Below are 22,888 nucleotides of genomic sequence, written 5' to 3'. Positions count from 1 at the left end.
TATTTATAATTTATATGAAGAACACCCTCCCATTTCTTAAATAATTATATAGCTTTTAATATAATAAGCTGTACTCAGAACACAGCATAATGCAATTACATAGGGCAGAATTGAATGGGGGTGAGGGGAGCCCAACCTCCATTTGGAAACGGTTAGAAGCTCACCGTGGTCATTTTCTGGATGTCTGATGGGATTGAATCAGGTGCTCACCTGTCGTTGCATTTCCAACTCCTGTAAGGAGAGTTTCACCCTGGAAACCCTGTTGTCGGGTGGCAGAAGTCAGCAGTGCTCTATTATCAACAGTGCCACCAGTAATGGTGCCACAGCTGGTATTACAATTCAGCCTCGACCAGGTATCAATGATGGAGCAAAAGGAAACGGTATTTGGAGAGGTTGCATCAGGATCCAAAATGGAGATTTAATTGAATGAAGTGAGTTTGTTTTTATTCACTCATGGGAAGTGGGTATTGGTGGCTGGCCAGCATTTATTGCCCAGCGTTAGTTACCTCTGAGAAGGTGGTCCTGAGGGGAGTAGGTAGGGGGCAGTTTCCCTGCAGGTTCCTCTGTTCCTGCTGCTGGATGCCTCTAATGGAACAGGGTGCTCCTACCACCCCATGTCAGACTTTAATGGCTGCAATTAGCCTCCGGGTGAGAAGGCATTATCAAGTTTTCCTACTCAGAACTAAGTCAGAATGCAGTCAGGCAATAGGGTCTCCAGTCTCCACCTTGCTGTCTGGTCACTGCACCTCCACCCCATCCAGATCCATTTATAGAATCAAAGAATCATACAGTACAGGAAGCGCCAAGGGTCCATCAAGTGTGAATCGACAAAACACTACTCTAAACCTACACTAGTCCCCCTTTCCAGCACTCGACCTTGAATGTTATGATGTTTCAAGTGGTCATCCAAGTACTTTTTGAATGTTGTGAGCATTCTCACCTCAACTATCTTCCCACCAGTGCATTCCAGATACCAGCCACCCTCTGGGTGAAAACGTGAGCCCACAAATCCCTCTAAATCTTCTGCCTTTTACCTTAAAAACATGCCCCCTTGTTATTGACCATTATCAACTAATTCAAGCTCAACTGAAAAAAAAATGCATTTTTGATGAAAATACAGTATTGAAAATTTTGATGGAAGTTGAGGAATTGTGGCACTTTTGAAGAGTTTTGCATTCAATATCAAGCCCTTTCAATCCTATGTTGCATAAAACATAGCCAAATATGTAGTAATGGTGCACCTATATCTCTCCAACAAACAGATTAAAGTAATTAATAAAAACTTAATTTAAAGTTATTTATCTGGCACTTTAACAATCATACTATCCTTAATTTCTAAACAAATCTAATGTGAATTTGTAGCTAGTTATACATTGTGTAGCCTGTGACTTCAAACAGTATTTACTTTAAGTCAGTTCTCAAAATTCCAACTGTTAATGCAACCTCTTAGCCTGGAAATTTGTGCTGAAATATGGCACTTTTATATTCTGTTCACATGCTGATTGAGTAGCTGGATTCATGACACAAATGTATTTCACGCAACTGTCAGACAAAAAGGAAAATAATACGACTATAATCTTTCAGTCCAGTCTGGGTTTAAACCTTTATCTCACACTCTCTAAACCCTTTTAATCCAGTTTCTTAAAATGAGATTTTTTAACTTACCAAGACATGAATGAGATATGAAAATTTAGTGCATTTATAAAGACAAAGTTAAGTAATAATACTTGTAAGCTATATAAGACCAAAATGATTGCATGTTAATAGATTAAAAAGAAGAGAAAATTACAGCAGACATGAATGGAATTTTACAAAAGCGTTCATTCATGGGATGCGGGCTTCACTAGTTAGGCTAATATCTATTGTCCATCCCTAAGTGCTGTTAAGAAATAGGTGAGCTGCCTTCTTGAACTGCTACAAGCCTAGGGATGTGACTGTGGTGTCAGGGAGGGTGTTCCAAGATTTTGTCCCTGCAGCAGTGAAAGAATGACAATCTAGTTCCAAGTCAGGATGGTATATGACATGATGGGGAACTTGCAGGATTTGGTGTGGTTCAGTGTGTCTGCTACCCTTGTGCTTGTAGGTGATAGGATTTGAGAGTTTGGAAGGTGCTGTTCAGTGATCCTTGATAAATTGCTGTAGTGCACTGTGTGTGTCAGTAGTGGAGGGAGTGAATGCTTAAGGTGGTAAATGGGATGGCAATCAAATGGGTCGCTTTGACCTTTTTATATATGGAACCATCATTCAAAAATGTGTTTTAAAGCAGTTTTTAAAGGGGAGAGAGTCAAGGTTTTTTGAGGGACCTCCAGGTAATTGGTTGAGACAGCAGTTTCTCCCATTACTGATGAAATGAACCATTACTGATGAAATGAAGGACAAGAATGCACAGAATGCCATACTTGGGCTGAAGTGCACAGTCTGAGATAAGAAGCTTCAGAATATTGCATAGGTAGAGAAGTGAGACATCATGGATGGATTTGTCAATGAGGAAAAGGATTTTTAAGTTGATGCTTTAGAGAACAGGGACCCTAGTAAAGTTTACTGAGGACAGTACTAATGAGAAAATGAACATCCTATTGTACAAAAGTGGAGGAACTCAACAGGGGTGCAAAGAGAGCATTGAAAGACATGATTTAACTAACATGTAGTTTTCAAATCATTACTTATAGATTACACCATTATTCAGTCAGAAGCCACACAACACCAGGTTATATTCAAACAGGTTTATTTGAAAACACAAGCTTTTGGAGCCTTACTCTTGTGTTTTCACATCAACATGTTGGACTCTTACCCAATGAATTCTGTGAATTCTGACTTTGTCCACCCCAGTCCAAAATCAGCATGTCTACATCATGATTATTCAGTGTTAGAATATTCTGTGGGTTTTTTTTGGTACAGCTTACCACTGCCTTTTATTTTTAAATTAGCATTCATCAATGGAAATGCCAAGAAGCAAAGCTAAATCTCAGAAATACATCCCTAACATTACTGCAAAGCCAGAAAATATTCTTCAAAGTGTAACAATTACAGACCACTTGAAAGAAAGAACAGATTACGTTTCACCAGAAGCAGACACGGTATTGCTGAAAGGTATGTAATATGTAAATTGCAGCTGTACTTTCAGGAGTCAAAAGTCAGAATGTATTGGTATAATTTGAGGGATGCACACTATCAGATGAATTCACATCCAGTGTTCGGATTCTGTTTTAGGCTTCCTTACAAAGCAACTGATCTTCTTTCAAGACAAGGCCACAGTTTTAAATTTAAACCATATTTACTAAATTAAACTGCAGTTATCAGTGTGGCCAGTTTGGCTTAGATGAATTTGAAGATAATTTAGAAGTTCCCAAATTCAATTTCCGAAAGAATAAACTCAGTGAGCTATTGATTTATATATAGGTGTTGATTCTCCAAACAGTCAAATTGACATTTATTTTGATCATAAAATGAAAATATGCCTGATAATGGTGAAAGAAAACACTCAGTTTCATCTGGCATTTTTTTTTCTAATAGTTAGCTAAGGTATTCAGTTGAATTTGTGAGTGACAGATTGATTCCTGATAGAATTTTATAAAAATATTTGTGTGTCCTTGCATGTGTAGGTACTGAATGTAACAATGAGGGCTTGCACAAAACATTCTTTTTTAATTATTTAGCTGAAGTCTGAAGCTGCTGTGGTTCATATGATGAGCAACATATTGAGGTTGTTGCATTATGTATCCTATAATTGTGCTCTGCTTCTGTGGAGCAATATAATAATGTGCTGCACATCTGCTAAACATGATATTAACATTTTCCTATATCATTGTTACTTTTAATTATTCCCTTGTATGACCCTGCCACCTTTCTCAGTGATTGTGTCACTATGCTCCGTGGTTTACTGCTTGTTCTCCAGCAGCAAATGTTTTGACGCTCATTAGCCAGGACTTTAAATGCCAGTGATTGCCAAAGTGTACGGTGGACGCCAGAGTTCTGTTGGGATTGGGAATCGTGTTTAGGTGGGAAATAGTGAGATGAAATGATCCAAAATTGCCTGAATATTGACCTTGGTTAAATGCAGATTGCAGAAACAAGCAAATATGATTTCTATGAAATCTGGCTCTTTCGCCCAGATAGAAAGCTCATGAACCAATGAAATACTGAATTATCGATTTTGTCTCTCCAAATCTGAATGAATGAACCAGTATCAAAGCAGCCAGAAATATAAGCAGAAATTTGAGACGAGAATGTCTGCTGAAATCCCCAAAGACACTGTCAAAACATGCACGTGCAGTAGCCTGCCAGTGACATCACTCCATTCCACTCATATTTATTGCTTACTTGGGTGGCACCATGATTTTACTGGCAGAAAGTTTCACAAAGTGTGCACGTGCAGAACTTTGCACATGTTCAGTGTGAACCTTTCATTGTTGTTAGGTGGCACAGCCTTTCTTGAATCATTTACGAGGTCAGGTAGCATCAGTAGGGTGTTGACATTTTGAGTTAAAATGATAGGTCATACACCTGAAACCATAACTCTGCTTATCTCTCCAGATACACTTCCTGACCAGTTAAGTATTTTCAGCACCTTCTGTCTTTATTTCAGATTTCAGCACCCAGCATATTTTGCCTTTATAGAAGAAATCAAAGCCAATAAGAGCAGTGTCAGGAGAAATGTTTGTAACTTTCAGCTGGTCTGCTACTGGGGTGTGGATTAATGATCTATATCTCTGACATGATGATGAGCTGTATAATGTACAGATATATATGTATTACATACTTGGCTTGTATTTTTTATTCCTTGAGCAAATTGACAGAAATACAGCACTGCATTAATTTTGAAAATTTGTAATCCGTTTTTATAAATCCACGAGTTAAAGGCATATGCTCAATTATGTGAGTGAATAACATCAAATAAATCACAAAAAATATACAGTGGCTATTAAAATAAGAAATCCTATATCTCAGATGATTAATTAGGAATTGTGATCTAGTTGATGTTAGAGTAATTTGTAAAACAGTGTGTGACCATCTGTTCTGCAAACTTTCACATTTAAACTCCACGTTTCCCTTCTGCAAAATTTTGAAGGTCCAGTTACTGTGTGCTTGAACTTTCCCTAGCCTTCTGTTCTTCACTTTCCATTAGCCCCATAAATGAGTTGTCATTTGCTGGATCATTCAGTTTCCGTAGACTGCTAGATTCTACACTCTGACATTCATCGTTGTCCTGGTCCGCTCCCCGAACTTCACTGACAGCCTTGTACTGTTCACCATTTTAGTTTTCAATCTAGCAAAAAGGTGCCCAAAAGAGAATGTGAAAAGAAACAAAGGAGTAGGATGAAAATAAAATGTAACAAGAGCTGTGAAAAGAAATGCAATCTTGAGATTTAGCTGGTAATAGGGAAAGCAAAAGAAACGTTATAGCCTTCATTTCAAAGTGAATGGAGCATAAAAGTAAGGTGGTTTTGCTAAAACTATACAAGATACTAACCGGATCACAGCTGGAATACTGTGAATGGATTTGGGCCCCTTCTGTAAGGAAAGATATGAATTGGCAAAGGAGGGAGTCCAAAGAAGCTTCACTAGGTTGATTCCAGGGTGGAGGGACTGTCTTATGAGAAAAGATTGAGTAGGTTGGGCCTGTACTCATTGGAATGTAGAAAAATGAGAAACATACAAGATTTGTACATGATTTGACAAGGTAGATGCAAAAAAGTTGGTTCCCCTTATAGCAGAGTCTAGGATCTGAAGGCATAATAAGTGACCACACATTTAAGACAGAGATGAGGAGTAATTTCTTCTCTGAGAGGATAGTGAATCTACGTAATTCTTTATCATAGAGGGCCATCAAGGCTTGATCATTAAATACATTCAAGGTTAAGGTACATGGATTTTTAATCAACAAGGAAATCAATAGTTGTTGGGAAAAGCTGGATAAGTGGAGTTGAGGATTATCAGATCAACCATGATTTCATTGAATGATGGAGCAGATTTGATGGGCCCAATAACCTATTTTCTGCTCCTACATCTTATGGGATTATACAGAGATAGAAATTAAAAGAAGAACTTGATTAGATTAGATTCCGTACAGTGTGGAAACAGGCCCTTTGGCCCAGCAAGTCCACACCGCCCCTTGAAGCATCCCACCCAGACCCATCCCCCCTATAATGCACACAGCCCTGAACACCACGGGCAATTTAGCATGGCCAATCCGCCTAGCTTGCACATCTTTGGACTGTGGGAGGAAACCGGAGCACCCAGAGGAAACCCACGCAGACACGGGGAGAATGTGCAAACTCCGCACAGACAGTTAGTCGAGGCTGGAATCGAACCCGGATCCCTAGCGCTGTGAGGCTGGAATGCTAATCACTGAGCCACCGTGCCGCCATTCAACCAATTGAATGAACCATTCAACCAATTAACCTCATATGCCATGCAGGAAAACTCTTAACTAATGTATGTCTCAACTCCATTTAACTATGCTTGATACCAATTTTTAGAAGGAAACAAAAAAAACAGAAAGCAGATAAACAGAAGGAGAATGGCAGAGAAAGAGAAACAGAAATGGAGGCAAGAAGAAAAAGAGGAGTGTGAGAGAGTGACAGACAATGACATTTTCAATCTCGAGAATATACTGGTGATGGGGTCGGGGTGGGGGAATGATTTTGCTGTTAAAAAAGTTTGAGAATCCATTATGATGTCTGCACTAAAAGGAAATTGCCAGGCGGTGACATAATGATCAAATAGTAATATTTGTGAATTTTTCAACTACTACCATAAGAGACTTGGCTTTCTTGTTAGTCATTTGTGTAAACCATGCCTTTAAATCTTTTCTTTAGCCAAAAGCCTTCCTTTAGATCTTGAAAAAATGGATTTGTCTGACAAACATGACTATGAATATATTGATGGCAATAAAATTGAAGACTTAAGGAAGCAATTGACTGAAAATGACCATCAAAACAGGAAAAACTGCAAGAAGAAGAGAGGTGAGGTTAACGCTTTTGTCTTCAAATTAGATGAATAGTTTGCCTTTTAAACAGAAATATAATTTGTATCAACTTAGCTGTCAGAGTAATAGTGAAGCTTATGATGCTTACCACTGCGTGTACATAGCACGGCAGCATCAGTCAAGGGAATGTTAAGCAGGAAAGTCCAAAAGTTGCTGTCCAAGATACATCATGACACATTTACTTTCACATAACGATACTTTTCTCTGCAATGAAAAAAGGAAGACTCTTGTCATTTCAAACATAGGTTGCAGTTTTAATGTCCTGTTAAGTGCTCATTGCTGCAAGTCACATCCTCAAGTTCTGAAACTGGTGTACTACAAGAGTGAATCCAATTGCATCAACTCTTCATCTTTGTTAGCAATATTAAAATTATACACAGTTGCTTATTCTGGTTTTTCAGAACCCAGAGGCTCTGTTTTGCTCACCTTGACATTATCAATTTACAGTTTCATCAAATTGCAGAGCACAATATTTTAAAACCCTAATGTGCATAATCCCTCTTAACATTAGACCCACTTAGAAACCCTCAAAGAAATTTATGCCCAGTGTCTCAGCTTCTAACCTAATATGTTCTACGTTCTATGTTCTATACAGCTGAAATTAGTTTTATGGCTTTAACATGAGGGAAATTGAGCTGGGTGAGCAGTGATTCAGGTTGAGCAATCATCTAACATCATGGGCAGCAGTTGTTGTAGTCAGTGGCTAAAAGCATCCCATCCTGTCTGCTCTCAGGGGCTGAGATCATGCTGTGGCAAATTAGTAACAAACACATTAATGGACTCATTAAAGTCCACTTCAGCAAAGGTATGTACCAGCTGGGTACCTTTGTTATGAATGTTGCACAGCATGAGTTCAGCCTTGTGCATCAGTGCATGCATTTTGTGAGAAGGGAATGTACAAGGTACTTAGTAAGTAACTATAGTCACAATTTGGAAATTAGCCCAAAAATAGAAATGACACAGGTGACTGTTTTGGGCACTTGGTTCTGAACACTAATCTTTATGACAATCCAAAGAGCTTCTACAAGTACATTAAGAGCAAAAGAGCTACTAGAGAGAGAATAAAGTCTCTTAAAGGGATCATTGACTCAACAAGGTCGTCTATGTTGTGAACCTCAGGAGATGGGGGAGAAACTATATGAATATTTCGTGTCAGTTTTTACTGTGGAAAAGAAATGGAGACTAAAGAATTTGGGGAAACAAATATTGATGTTTTGAAAACAGTTGGCATTACAGAAGAGAACGTGCTGGAGATCTTAGAAAACATAAAGATGGATAAATCCTGATCAAGAGTTTCCCAGGACATTGTGAGAAATCAGGGAAGAAGTTACAGGGACACCCTGGCAGAAATATTTGTATCATCTATAATCCTGGGTGAGCTGCTGGAGGACCAGAAGGTGGATAATGTTGTGCCTTTATTTAAGAAAGGCTGTGAGGAGAAGCCTGGGAACTACAGACTGGTGAGTCTGACATCGATAGTGGGTAACTTGATGGAGATGTTTCTGAAAGATAGAATTAACATACATTTGATGGGGCAAGCACTGATTAGGATAGTCAGCATGGCTTTGTGGATGGCAAATTGTGTCTCACAACCTTGTTTGAGTTTTTTAATGAAGTGACCAAGAAGATTGATGATGGCAAAGTAGTAGATCTTATTTATTTGGACTTTGGTGAAGACTTTGACAAACTTCCACATGGTAGACAAACTGGTAACGTTAGATCAAATGGATTTAGGTTAAGCTTCCCAATTGGGTACAAAATTGGCTTTATGGTACGAGATACAGGGTGGTGGTGAAGGGTTTTTTTTTGAACTGGAAACCTATGACCAGTGATGTTCTACAGGGTTGGGTCCACTTTTGTTTGTCATTTATATAAATGATTTGGATGGGAATGTAGGAGGCATGGTTCATAAGTTTGTGGATGATACCATAGTTGGTGGTATAGTGGACAGTGAAGAAGGTTATCTAAGATTGTAAAGGGGTCTAGATCAATTGGATCAATGGACTGAGGACTGACAGTTGGAGTTTAATTTTCATAAATGCGAGGTCTTGCAAACAAGGGCAGGAATTATACAATTAATGTGTTGCAGTGTTGCAGAGCGGAGAGACTGAGAAGTCCAGGTACATAATTCTTTTGAATTTTGCTTCACAAATAGACAACGTGTTTAAGAAGGTGTTTAGCGCACTTGCCTTCATTGCTCAGACCTTTTGAGTATAGTTTAGGTTGTACAGGATATTGGTGAGGCCTCTTCCTATGTGCAGTTCTGGTCACTTTGATTTAGGAAGCACATTATTTATTTGGAGAGGGTTCAGAAAAGATTTACCAGGAAGTTGCTGGGAATGGAATGTTTGAGATATAAAACTGCGACTTTTTTTTTACTGGAGCATAGGAGGTTGACGGATTACCTTATTGAGATTTATAAAATCATGAGAGGCATAGACAGGGTGAATAGCAGGGGAGTTCAGAATGGGATGGCATATTTTTCAGGTGAGAGGAGAAAGGTTTAAAAAGGAAATGAGGGGCAACGGTTTTACACAGTGTGGTTCGTGTGTGGAATGAACAGCCAAAAGAAGTGGTGGATACAGGTACGGTTACAATATTTAAAACACATTTGGATAAGTACATGAATAAGAAAAGTTTGGAGGGATATAAATCAAATGCAGACTAGTTTAGTTCGGGAACATGGTCAGTGTGGACAGGTTGGACCGATGAGTCTGTTTCCATGCTATATGACTCTAAAAAGACACAGAATGAGTTAGTGAGAAGCTGCCAGCACACAGAAGAACTAGCAAACTAAGGACAGGGGTTTCTGCTGAATTTAGTGGCAGGAGCTTATTTTAAAAAGAGGTTTCTGTTCCTCCTGACAATTGCTCAAAGCTACGGGACACTTGCTGGGCAGAAAAACAACAGGGACCACAGACGGAGATGTTTGGGGTTGATGCCTGGCAGTCAAGAAGGGAAGAAAGCAACAGATCAGGGCTTGGGGAAAGAGGAGCTTTTCGGGTCACAGAAGGTGAGCATACTTACTACATACAGTCAGTTATTGGGACTTGGATAGAATTAGGGTTGTCTGGGTGGTGAAGCAGCTTCAATTACCAGTGGGAGGTTAAAGGTTTCCTTATGGCACTGGAAGGGCATTTCTGCCTCCCCTGGCCCTCTTTGTGCAGCAAAAGGTAGTTCCTTTCATGAACAGGAACTGTATTTCTCTTTCACTGGCGAGTGTCCCAAGCTCTGTAAAACCTGACTGGCAGCGTTTAAGATAAATTGCTCACTGGGAACCTGTCTTAAATAAACCTTTCCAAGACAGGAATTTTGCATAGTTCAAATCACACCACTGCAGTAATAGTATCAGAGATAATGGGAACTGCAGATGCTGGAGAATTCCAAGATAATAAAATGTGAGGCTGGATGAACACAGCAGGCCAAGCAGCATCTCAGGAGCACAAAAGCTGACGTTTCGGGCCTAGACCCTTCATCAGAGAGCAGTAATAGTAATGGGCACATATTCTGAATAATGAGTTGTGTTCCCTATCTTTTAAAGTTTCATTTCCCTCCCCATCCTCCTCCTACCCGTAGTGAGAGATTGCAAGAAGTATGGCATGCAGAACGTACATAGATAAACATCTTGAAGCCAGTGCTGTGAAATTAGGTTTGCAATGGTATCGTTGTACAAAGGCAAGTTGTATTAATGGAAAGAAAGAAATTTGTTTCTCACTTACTCTCTGTGTTCCTCCAATCAAGATAAAACAGTTTAACAATTCATTCCAAGTGAGTGTTTACTGTGCAGCCTAGTTCGTTACGGATCGAAATTGTTACAAGGAACAAAGAACAATACAGCACGGCAACAGGCCCTTCAGCCCTCCAAGCCCGCAGTGATACATTTTGGCTTTCCTCACTAAAATTGTCTTCAGTTACAGCATCCATATCCCCCTATTTCCTTCCTATTCATGTATTCACCCAGGTGCTTCTTGAATGCTGTTATTGTGTCTGATTCCACCACCTCCTCCAGCAGCATGTTCCAGGCATTCACCATCCTTCATGTGAAAAACATGCCTTGTACATCTGTTTTAAACACACCCCACCCTGCACCTGAATCTGTCTCCCCTGGTAATTGACCCCTCCACCCTGAGAAAAAGTGTCATACTTTCCACTCTATCCATGCCATTTAAAACCTTATAAATTTCAATCAGGTCACCTCTCAGCCTCCTGCATTCCAGTGAAAACAAGCCCAGTCTATTCAACCTTTCTTCATAGCTAAAATCCCTCATACCGGGTAGCACCCTGGTAAACTTCTTCGGTACCTATCCTGGGTGCTGTTGTTGTATTGCAGTTACCATAAAGGGACAATGCTCAGTCCAAAGAAACAACCTCCACCGCCACCACCCTCGACAGAGTCATAGAGTCATACAGCACAGAAACAGACCCTTCAATCCAACCAGTCCATGCTGAACATAATCCCAAACTAATAAAATGTGAGGCTGGATGAACACAGCAGGCCAAGCAGCATCTCAGGAGCACAAAAGCTGACGTTTCGGGCCTAGACCCTTCATCAGAGATGTTCTCTGATGAAGGGTCTAGGCCCGAAACGTCAGCTTTTGTGCTCCTGAGATGCTGCTTGGCCTGCTGTGTTCATCCAGCCTCACATTTTATTATCTTGGAATTCTCCAGCATCTGCAGTTCCCATTATCTATAATCCCAAACTAAACTAGTCCTGCCTGCCCACTCCTGGCCCATATCCCTCCAAGCCTTTCTGAGAATTAGATCAAAATGTTTTGTGCACCTCAGCTTAAAATAACTGATAAGCAAATCACTGTTGGCTGTGTCAGGTTAAATGTACAATATGGGTATTATCATTGGGTCCATTACGTTAGAAAATATCTTTGCTCAAAGGCAGACCTGTCAGACACAAAGACAGCAGCCTTGCCATTTTCTGATGATTGCCTTTAAAACTCCTTCAGCTACAATGCAGCCCCAAACTCCTGCTGTTTAGCTTCTTGTTTGCTAGAATGCAGGCACACTGGCTAACAGTGTCAGAATCACTGTATTTTTGTAAGACCTACCACTAATTGGCTCCTAATTAGTTTGATTGGATTCCTGCTACCGGATTTGCCTCAGTGAGGGAGTAGCATATCACGTAGCCAGTGTGATTATTCTCTTTCAATTAATTTTCCCAGTTTCTCCCTTCTACGCTATCATGAACCCAACTGCTGACCTGTTTTTGATATCTCCTGGCCGATATCATCTCCAGCAGAGAACAAAGCCTGTCATTCAGGATTGGTTCCAGATGAGGAAACTGCCTGTATATCAAAGTCAAATGCTATGACCTTCAAACAGCAAAGCATAGGGCAAGTAGGATTACAGAATTTCCCAAACAGAACGAGTACAACTTTCAATCTCCTTCCATCTCAAAATCCACACAAGTTCATGGTTGGCGATAATGTCTTAAAATGTCTGCCACTGCAATCCTTTCCTATGTCTTGCAGTCAGGCCAAAAATGGGTTGACATAAATATCTATCACAATCTGTACAGTCTGTTCTGATTTAATCTCCTATTTGTATCTCAATTTCAGACAACCATTAAGAAGAATGAACATGAAAAATGCGTTCAAGAACTCAAGCAGGCATCTGGTTGTGAAAAAATACAGTCTTCTGGCTGAAGTATTACATTATTTTTTTCCTCCAGAACCCAAATTTGTAAAGTTTGATTAAATTTTTTTTGAACTTAGAACTACTGAAACTGCCTGGAACAAATATTTTAATTCGAATATCAGATAATGATGCCCCCATAGGTTGTATTCCTGGAGATGAAATGTTGCTCTGCCTTAGAGGAACAGATTTATTAATTTTTGCTTTTTTTTAATTCTTAGAATTTGCAACAGAATTTTTATGATCCAAAAGCATTGGAAGTAATTGGAATTCTCGTAAATATGGTGTGGATTTTACCAAACAGTATTGGTTGCAATGGATGTTTATATATCTTGGGATTAATTTATTCACTTCTATTTGGCAATACTGAAGTATTTATTTTGCTTGTATAAACATGACCTAAAAATGAGAATCAACATTGAGATATTACAGAATTTGTATTTCTTATTAAATTGAAACATTACCAGTGTTTGCAGATGTATGAATAATGTTAGTATTAATTTTGTAAAAGCAATTAAATTTAAACCATTTTTATAACATCAAACCAGTCACCAACATCCATGTTACAAAAAATTCTGTTTCCATAATTTAGCATCCTCAATGATTGTGGATTTTTTTCCATTGTTGTTGAGTAGATGGTGTCACCAGGTAATTGATTGGTGAAACGCATTTTAATTTTTAAAAATTATTTCTGTTTGTCCCATTTCCAAATCTGCTGTGTCACTCTCAACTCTCTCTTCTGCTCTGGCATTCTGCACACTAGTGCTTCAGCTGTCTCAGCCTGATGTCTCTGTCTAACACCATTCCTCTAAACTTATTACGTTTGGCAGCCCCAGCCGGTTGAGCTTCTTTGCCTCACAAAGAAATTCACTGGGTACCTCCCCTCAATCTTTAGCATAAAATGGGGGTAAAATTAAACCTGAAGAGAAATGTAAAATAGTGTTGCAGAAACAGATTTCACATGATAATAGGGAGTGAGAGTCAAAGAAGAAAGCATCAAAGCAAAGCAAATTGAAAATATACTAAATATAGAAAGGGAGAGTTGCTTTTGTGTAGTCCATTACACATCCTCATCTCATTGCAAAATAATTCATGGCCAATGAAATGTAATCAGTTTGTGTTTTGCAGGCAAATGTATTCTTTAGTTTGCAGAAAAACAGCACTGAGATAAATTACCAGTTGTTTAAGAGATAAAGGTTGGCTGTCATTCAGGGAGAGCTCTGTGCTCTTATTCAAGTGGTACCAAGGTAACATTTACAGAACTGAGTTTAATATCTAAACTGACATGATATTTTTATGCCAGGCTTTTGATAACTCTGTCCTTGTACACAATGGGAACAGTTCTGAAACCTTGCTAAGTATTGTTGTTCTGCTTCCCGTAGAAACTACTAACATCGTAGAATTAACTTCCCAAATGATCCAGAAGGAGAAACCCAGTAAGCATGGTTTCACTTTTAAAAACGTTTCTTCCCACCATCTAACCCATTTAAGACAACAACCTGCAAGCTACAGATTTTAGCACATTAGGCAGTTAACCACAAAATGCATGATGCATGCCCGTACTACTTCTTCCATTAGGTGGCAACATTGCCTTTGAGGAAAAAAGATCAATGATTCAAATCTCACTCTGAAAAAAGAGTGACATTGGACTTGGAACGTTAACTCTGTTTCTTTCTCCACAGATACCGCTAGACCTGCTGAGTTTCTCCAGCATTTTCTATTTTTTTCAGACTTAGGACATCCACAGCAGGTTGCATCAGCCGGGTATTCTGATGGTGGGGTAATATAATTCAGTTTGATTTTGTAATTGCTGCTGTGCAATGACTGGGTATAGTTAATGCTGAGTCTGTATCATTCCAAACAACTTCCTTTTCAAGTTCAGCACATACCGTGAGTATGTCCCCTATTTTGCTTTCAAATCAACCCTACAGTTAGCTGTATTTAATTTCATTTGCTATTGATCTTTACTTGGGCAAAATGGTTGTAAACAAGGATTGTTTGTCAGAATAGGTAATTCACAGCAGTCAATTCAACACAACTTGCAATTATAAGTCATCTTTTACTGGTTTATAAATCAATTTGTAAAACCTCCTATGCATTTCACGGGTGCATTATCAAACAGAATTTGACACTGAGCCATAGACAGATTAGGATTGGCAGTCTAAAGTTTTGTTAATGAGTGTTAAAGTAGGAATAAGAGGTGAAAGTATGTGACTTTCAAGACCTATTTAAGACAATCCTGGGATGAAACCAAGTGAATTGGAAGGTCAAGGAGTGATGAAGGGCTTGCTGGGGATATTTTGGTCAGTGTACCCAAGATGGGTACTTTGGAAGAAGTTATGATGACAGGAGGAGAGGGAGTAAAAGCGAAAAATGTAGGCCATTGTTGTTTAGGAGGATGCTTTTAAAATTAATGGTATATCTTGTTTAAAAAAAAGTCCTTTTTCTGTCTTGTGCCTTGATACATTGCCTCTGCCAAATGGAACAAGTACATTCTAAATTATATCTTTTGCTAAATGTCATTAAGTGCACATAATGAATCACATTCATTGACAGTATGTCATTTTATAACTTGTTATCTGTTGATAAATTCTCATCTAATTTTCAGTAACAGCCTTTCAGTTTCTCTCTGATATCCCTATGCAATATTTTCACTGCTGGATCCCAATTATCATTTTAACAACCATTTCCTATGCACATGCACTGTAAGCAATTTTCTCACCACTTCAGGTTAACCGCAAATTATGTACCTGACAGTTTTCAGAATTTTAAAGGAAGTTCCACAGAAAGGATTTTAAGTGTTAGCTTAAATATAAACCAAACTGTAATCTCATGAGTTGTAAAGAAGAAACTGAGATAATAGATGATTTAAGTATCAACAAGCTAAGCATTGATGTTTCTCAATAGACTAAGTAATAAGCTGTTTCTTAGCCTCTTTCAATTGATGATTTAAAAAAAAGTCACCAATGCATTGCGAAGTTTATCTCTGTCTAACTGAGCAGGAGGGGGTTTTTTAAAAAGATACCGAGAGGCAGATTTGTAGTTAAGTGCAGCAAAACTGCAAATTCAGTCACATCTTCAAATAGCAACGTATGAATTCATGCTTTGAACAAGCTCAGAACTGCATGGAGTGGAGTGGTTAGGAATTGTTTTTATATGTGATAAGCCACTGACAGGGGTGTGATGGGAAAAAAGCTGTTTATCTGTACAGTCACATCATCTGAAATAAAGTGGCTTAAATAGTGGCCTCATCAAATTTCTTTTAGTCCATCTTTGAAGAAATTAAAGAAGTATCTCCTAACGTTGAAAATTAGCCACTGATGGTGTGAAGCTTTGTTAATCATGTAATAAGGCAATTATTATCATGTGGAAAGAGGCTATTTTGCCTATCATATCTGCACTCCAACTGAGCAGTTCATCGAGTGCCATTCATCTGTCTTCTCTTCATAAACCTGTACATTCTTACTTTTCAGATAACATAATTTGTTACCTTTCATTTTTTCAGTTCATTCATGTGGGTGTCATTGATAAATACAGCAGTTGTTACCCATTCCATGAAAAGATGGAGGTGAACCATCTTCTTGAACTGCTACAGTTCATGTGGTGAAATTACTTGCACAATTCTGCCAGGATTTTGACAAATTAATAATGAAGGAATGGCAATACATTTCCAAGTTGGGACAGCGAAGGAAGATTTGCACACGGTAGTGTTCCCATGCATGTGTTTCCCCTGTACTTCTAGTCAATGGAGGTCACAGAATTGGAAGGTATCATTAAAGGAATTTGTGGTGTTGCTGTGCATCCTGTAGCTGATTTACATTGCATTAGCGGAGGAGGGAGTGAATGTTTACATTGGTGGATTGGATGCCAAAATGCAAGCTGTTTTTGTCTTGAATGGTGATGAATTTCTCAAGTGTGATTGGAGTTGTGTCTTGTAAATGTTGAAAACATTTTGATGAGTCGCAAGGTCAATTAATCATAACAGATTATCCAATCTCTGATTTGCTCTCTTAAAACAGCATTGATTTGTTTGAGCTTCTGCTCAATAACTTCCAAGACGTTAGTGTTGGGATTTACAACAGTGGCTCTGCTGTTGAGTATCAGAAGATGTTTGGATTGGAAATAGCCATTGCTTGGCACTTGCATGGAACAAATGTTGCTTGCAACTTAACAGCCCAAGTCTGGATGCTGCAATCAGGCATGGCTTGTGTGATTACCTAAGCAGTTGCTACGGCAACTAAATACTGTGCAATCTGCAGTGAACATCCTCACTTGTGACCTAATAGTGCAGGGAAGATGAAGAAATTGCTGGAAATAATTAAGCCTAGGACATTACCCTGAGCAACCACTGGAGCTGAGGTGCATCTAAGACAATAGTTTGAAGATTCCATAGGACACATTCCACTAATTGAAACCTGGTGAAAAATCCATCCATGTGCTTATCCACTGACCAAGTCCAAGTCATAGCTGGGATCACTTAAATAATCAAGGCAATTTAGCAGTACCTTCAAGACCTAATTTGTGAGGGTGGAGTGGCCCACAGTTGCTTTATCTATCAACTATGTACCCTAGATAAAAGTTGGCTAGGTGCGTCACAGCTCCAAAATAAGTCACTGCAGTTGATCTCCATCAGAATTGATTACTTCGGTCTATCTATCATATGTGGTCTTTCGAAAGAAATTTGGTTGGTGGGCATGGACAATCTGTGTCCACTGCTTCTTCAAAATAGCAGGTCCCATTAGTTCTTTATTCTCTGAGGCAGAAGCACCATTAACAGATGCCTTGTGGCAGAGAAAATGGTAGTCTGTGGGAGAGGTGAAGAATGACAAAGTAAAATACTGTAATTTTACGACACAAAATCAAAGTTGCAATCCCTCCATACTAATCTAATGCTGGTGCAGAGACCTATGATTTTATTTAGTGCGCTATATGGAAATGAGAACATTTTTGTTTTGTCATTTTTGCTTCTGTATTTCTAAGATATGAATGTTTAAAATAGATGTAGATAAAATATATTTATAGGTAAAATTATTATTTGTAAAATATTAGGCTGCTTAATTATACAGAATTCTTACATCATCTCTTCCTAAAACAATGTAAGGAAATGCAAACTGTACTTTTAGGAGTCCAGACATTCAGTTTTTACTGTTCTTTTTGTCCTTGAGCAAGTCGTAAATATGTAAGCGCTGTAACACTTTAAAATGCACATGGCTTGAGGTCGTTTGGAATGTCACAGAATGGTATCAAGTTCTGCTGATGGATCTGTCAGCCAGGCTGTATTTTATTCTATCCCATCATTTATCTCAGACATGTAATTTAATGTCCAGTTACATAACTGTAAGAAAATGCAAAATAAAATGTAACATTAGCAGATTTGAGAAAAATGCCTTTTCAACATTTCTTCAAGGATAGAACTTGAACTTTGATCACAGGCTGTTTAGTGTGAGTGTATGGACCTCAAAGTACCTGAACATTTCCTCATGTTACATGCCCATTCACTGCACTTAATATGTGGTATGGGGGCCCTACACAACGTGTGCAATTGACAGAAAGACCAACAGAATTAAGACGAGAAAGCAAGAATGTGGCAGAGTTGGAAACTTTGGCTCTTGACTAGTTAAATATATGTGAAAAATGGATGACACTCCCATCATCATAAAAACATTAATATCCAACTTACTGAGAGCAATAATTCATAATCTACCATTACTTCAAAGCAATTTTAGTTACTGTTTGTTAGATTTCATGGCAGTTACTCTATATCCAGAACTCAAGTGACGCTGGGTAGCCCCTGCATGTAAGTCAGAAGCTAATGTCTAAGGTTTTAGAGTAGATTTGCAGCTCGGATTGTGGATGTTGTGGTTGGGTCGCTCATCCAGCTGGTTCATTAGTTTGCAGATGTTTCATTACCCTGCTGGGTAACATTATCAGTGCAGATTCCAGTGAAGCGCCATTGTGTTTTCCCACCTGGTGTTTAAACTGAGGTGTCCGTTGGATCTGATTACCTCATTTCCGGTATTCCTTTGCAGTGGTGTATTTATAGTGTCTAGTTCTATGTGTTTGTTGATGGCCTTCTTAGTGGAGAACCAAGCCTCTAGGAATTCCTATGCTTGTCTCTGTTTGGCCTGTCCTAGGATCCTGGTTTGACCCAGTTGAACTGGTGGTTCTTATCTAAATGAATGGAAATGAATGATGAGTATTAGTCATGTCTTTTTGATGTTAGTTGGTGTTCATGTACCCTTGTGGCCAATTTTCTTCCTGTCTATCCAATGTAATGTTTGTCGCAGTCCTTGCATGGAATTTTGTATATTACATTGGTTCTGTCCACAGTCAGTAGGGGAATTGGTTCGAGTTTGCAGTTGGTGTAAGGTTGATGTGGGTTTGTGTGCTACCCTGATGTCCAATGGTCGTAGGAGCCTTGTGGTCAGTTTGGATATATTCTTGATGTATGGTGGCGTGATGCATGTGTTAGGGTGTGTAGTATCTTCTTGTTGTTGTTCGTGTGATAGGCATCGTCGGATCCAGTTGTTCGGGTATCAGTTGTGCTTAAACACTTGCTGAAGGTACTGTCCTTTTTGGTGTCGTTCTGGGTCGCTACAGTGTGTTGTTGCTCCTCATTTAAATAGTGTTTTCATGCAACTTCGTTTGTGGGTGTTCGGGTGGTTGATGTTGAAATTCAGTACTTGGTCAGTGTGTGTGGCTTTTCTGTGTAACTTCGTCAGGAATTCCCTATTGGCCCTGCGTTCCACCATGACATCCAGGAATAAGGGCTGTTCATTCTATTCCTCTTCCCTGGTCAATGGCTAATGACCGAGTAAGAGTGTTCATAACACGGCCAAAAATGTTGATTATCTACCATCACTAACCTAAACTTGGGGCCACAATATTCATGCAAACATACATGTTGCCACAGCAACTTAGGACACCTAAGTGTTCTGGAGGACACACACACACTTCATATTTAATCTTGAACTCCTGCCCAAAAGCATAGAAATATGGCATCAAAATCTGGCAGCTTGAATACGTAGTCCCAGAAGCAGTTGGTATCTGAGTGGAAAAATTTCTAACTAGAGAGGAGGAAAAACTCAAACAAGGGTATGATTGTGTGTCGATAAATGTATTTAAAATATGGAATCAAATGAATGAAAGCCCTAAACATTTGAGTCAACCTTTAATTGAGATTTGCAAGCTGCTTTGGCAAAATGAGATAATTATTGCTTAATTATTTCAATGCTTACAGGGCCAAGGATTCTCACTGAATTCACAGGAGTGATTGATATTTTTAATCAACTCATTCAAACATCTCTGGATCAAGTGGGACTTGAATCTGGGCCCTCTGGTTCAGCATGGGAAAGAATACCGTTGCACCACAAGGGCCCCTAACACTGAGTTCATAATAATTCTTCATTTATTAGCATCAGATGATGATCCAGAACCATTTTAAACAGGCACATACGATAAAAATGCATTTCCCCCTGATTTTTGAATGCTGGAACTGTAACATATGGTGTGGTCCTGCTGGTTGGAAGTAAGATGGAAATTTTGTTTGCCCACCTGATCTCCTGGATTGCTGTAACAGAGATCAAAATTGGACTCAACAGGTTGGATGACTTCCTCCTGTGCCATAACTGTTTAATGATTTTATGACTTTTGTGCATGGAATCCTGCCTACACTCCACCTGGAATGAGCAGCGTTGAGAAGAAACCATGTCTCCAGGGAGCTTTTCTTGTAACAGAGTGCAGTCCCTTTAAAAGGGAAACAGCAACAGTACTGAAATAACTCCACAGAAGTCAGTATCCGATCACCAAGTCACCCTTTATTTACATGTGTACAGTACATGAACTCTGACAAGCCAGCTCAGAGCCAGTCCCTAGACTAAGGAGAATCCCTGACACACCTGTTTATATCTGTCAGCCAGGATACCCTCTCATCTTTCCAGTATCTGTTATATCTGCTTCCAATCTGATTGGCCCAGGTTAACAGCTCAAATCAGGGATCTCATACTCAATGAGATCAACCTGGCCAACATCATTCTAATCACTACAAATACATTGCAGCCTGCTGGATAATAGTGATTTTGTTTTTCCTTTGATAGACAACATATGACATAACAGAGAAAAGATGTGCTGGTTAGGTGGATTGGCCATGCTAAATTGTTCATAGTGTCCAGGGATGTGCAGGTTGGGTGGATCAGCCATTGGAAGTGCAGGGTTACAGGGAAAGAGCGGGGGGTGGGGGGGGGGGGGTGGTTGGGTCTGTGTGGGATGCTGTTCAGAAGGTTTTCTGTGGGCTCGATGGGAAGAATGGTCTGTTTCCGCACTTTAAGAGATTCTACGATGAAAAGAGCCAGCGTCTGGATTTAAGGGTGTCCTGTGAAGAGCTTGAGGCCGGGAAGGAGCTTGTGTTTCTAGCAACGATGAGGGGTTAGCGCATGCAGGAAATCTTAAAGAACAATCCCTGCAAATGTGAGGATCAAAACACAGAGAGCATGGCTCCACAAACCTGGCTACCATGATAAAAGTGATGTTTTTTATATGATTTGAACTATATAGCTCATACGTGTGGTCAGGCTGAGTAGTTTTTTTGTCAGTGGCATGCCATACACAACATTATAACTGGAAGTGTGCACAATATCTGATCTTCTGTGCTTTCCCATTTTCTACATGATTACAATTAAAATTAAAGGAAGGATATTATTAAACAAGAGAGGATTCAGAAGAGATTTACCAAGATGTTGCCGAAAATGGAAGGTTTGACCTATAAAGAAAGGCTGGGGCTCTTTTTCACCAGAGCATGGGAGGCTGAGGGGTGACCATGTAGAGGTTGAGAAAATCATGAGCAAAGATAAGGTTAATAGAACTTGTCTTTTCCATAGGGTGGGGGATTTCAAGATTAAGGGACATATTTTTTAAGGTGAGTAGAGAAATTTCAAGAAGACATGAGGATCAACTTCTATGCACAGAGGGTGGTTCACATGAGGAATGAATGTCCTGAGAAAGTGGTAGATATGAGCACAGTTCCAACATCTAAAAGACACTTAGGTAAGTGCATGAAGAGGAAAGGTTTGGAGGGATATGGGTGAGGAACGGGCAGGTGAGTCTAGTTTAATTTGTGATTATGTTCAGCATGAACTGGTGGGACCTCAGAGTCTGTTTGCATGCTGTATGACTGTATGTGAAGCGTTAGCTTGCATGGGCAACACGTGCCATTTCAAACACGTATTTCTGTGATAGGGGAAGATTTTGGTAGGCGCAACTGCCATTAGTTGACAATACAGCAGCTTTTGGGGCAGGGTGCTAGTGATCTTGCTGCAGTAGGCAGGTTGTGTGACACTAGCAGGACACTGCAGTGCTGCAGACAAAAAGATTTCTCCAAGCAATTATTCCCAATTATATGATGTTGACATTCAGCTGTCCCACAATTCTATGATGCATCTTACAGAATCTCCTGCAGGGTATCAGGGAAAGCTGCGCTTTTCTGTTGTTTATATCAGAAGTCCCTCCCAACTAGCCATTGTTGCCTGGATAATGGTCTCTGAGAAAGTGAGCAAATTCATTGCTGAGCATGGGTCCAGTCCAGCAGGGTAAGTACCAATATCGGCACTTTCCAACAAGAATCTCTCTTGGGGTCATCAGGACTGTGTGGGTGTGAGGGGGCAACTTCGTCAAAAGGGCATTTGTGTGTGATCATCCTTCCTGCCACATGCAATTGATGCCAAAACATGTACAAGTTTTGTTTTACTGTGTGCTTGATTACAATTTGTGACTGACACACCCATGTGTCTACTTGCTATAAGAGCAGACATAGTTGGATATTACTTGATGCATCTTTATCATGTGAGATCAGCAAACCAAACCAAACCCCCTCAAATTATGTTAAGAAAACAGCCTAGACACCAACTACATCCTATTTTTAAAGGCAAGTGTAAAGTGTTGTGTTCTGGATGTAATTCAATTGGTCAAACTACTAGGCATGAAGCAAAATACACTTTATTCTTACACTATAGTTAAAATACAAGCAAAACAAAACAAGAATTAGAATAAATTGGTTCTATTGGAAAACTTAACAGAACAATAGATTATTTAACAACTAAACAGCAACTGTTCCAATATAGTTATATCCCATAAAAACACCCTTAGCAAAGGCAAATTAAGTAAAATAGATTGCTTCACATACAATTCTCCAGTCCAGGAAGAAGGAACTTCATAAGAAAACTCAGAGAAGGAATTCAAGCATTTTGCTGTAGCAGGGAG

The 22,888-nt window shown here is 39.3% G+C and overlaps 1 protein-coding gene across 1 annotated transcript in view; it reads left to right on the top strand.

Annotated features, from left to right (window-relative positions):
* The window catches only part of themis (thymocyte selection associated), a 58,774-nt gene extending 45,747 nt beyond the window's left edge, over positions 1–13,027 (top strand). The window contains exons 5-7 of the mRNA XM_048531605.1: positions 2,928–3,090; positions 6,819–6,965; positions 12,559–13,027. Of these exons, the coding sequence (XP_048387562.1) occupies positions 2,928–3,090; positions 6,819–6,965; positions 12,559–12,569 (321 nt within the window). The 3' untranslated portion in view covers positions 12,570–13,027. The remainder of the gene's footprint in view (positions 1–2,927; positions 3,091–6,818; positions 6,966–12,558) is intronic.
* Positions 13,028–22,888: the final 9,861 nt, after the last annotated feature.

Source organism: Stegostoma tigrinum, chromosome 4 (genome assembly GCF_030684315.1).
Source record: "Stegostoma tigrinum isolate sSteTig4 chromosome 4, sSteTig4.hap1, whole genome shotgun sequence".
NCBI lineage: Eukaryota > Metazoa > Chordata > Chondrichthyes > Orectolobiformes > Stegostomatidae > Stegostoma > Stegostoma tigrinum.
The sequence above is the reverse complement of the archived record's forward strand: the minus strand, read 5'-3'. Positions and strand labels throughout refer to the sequence as shown.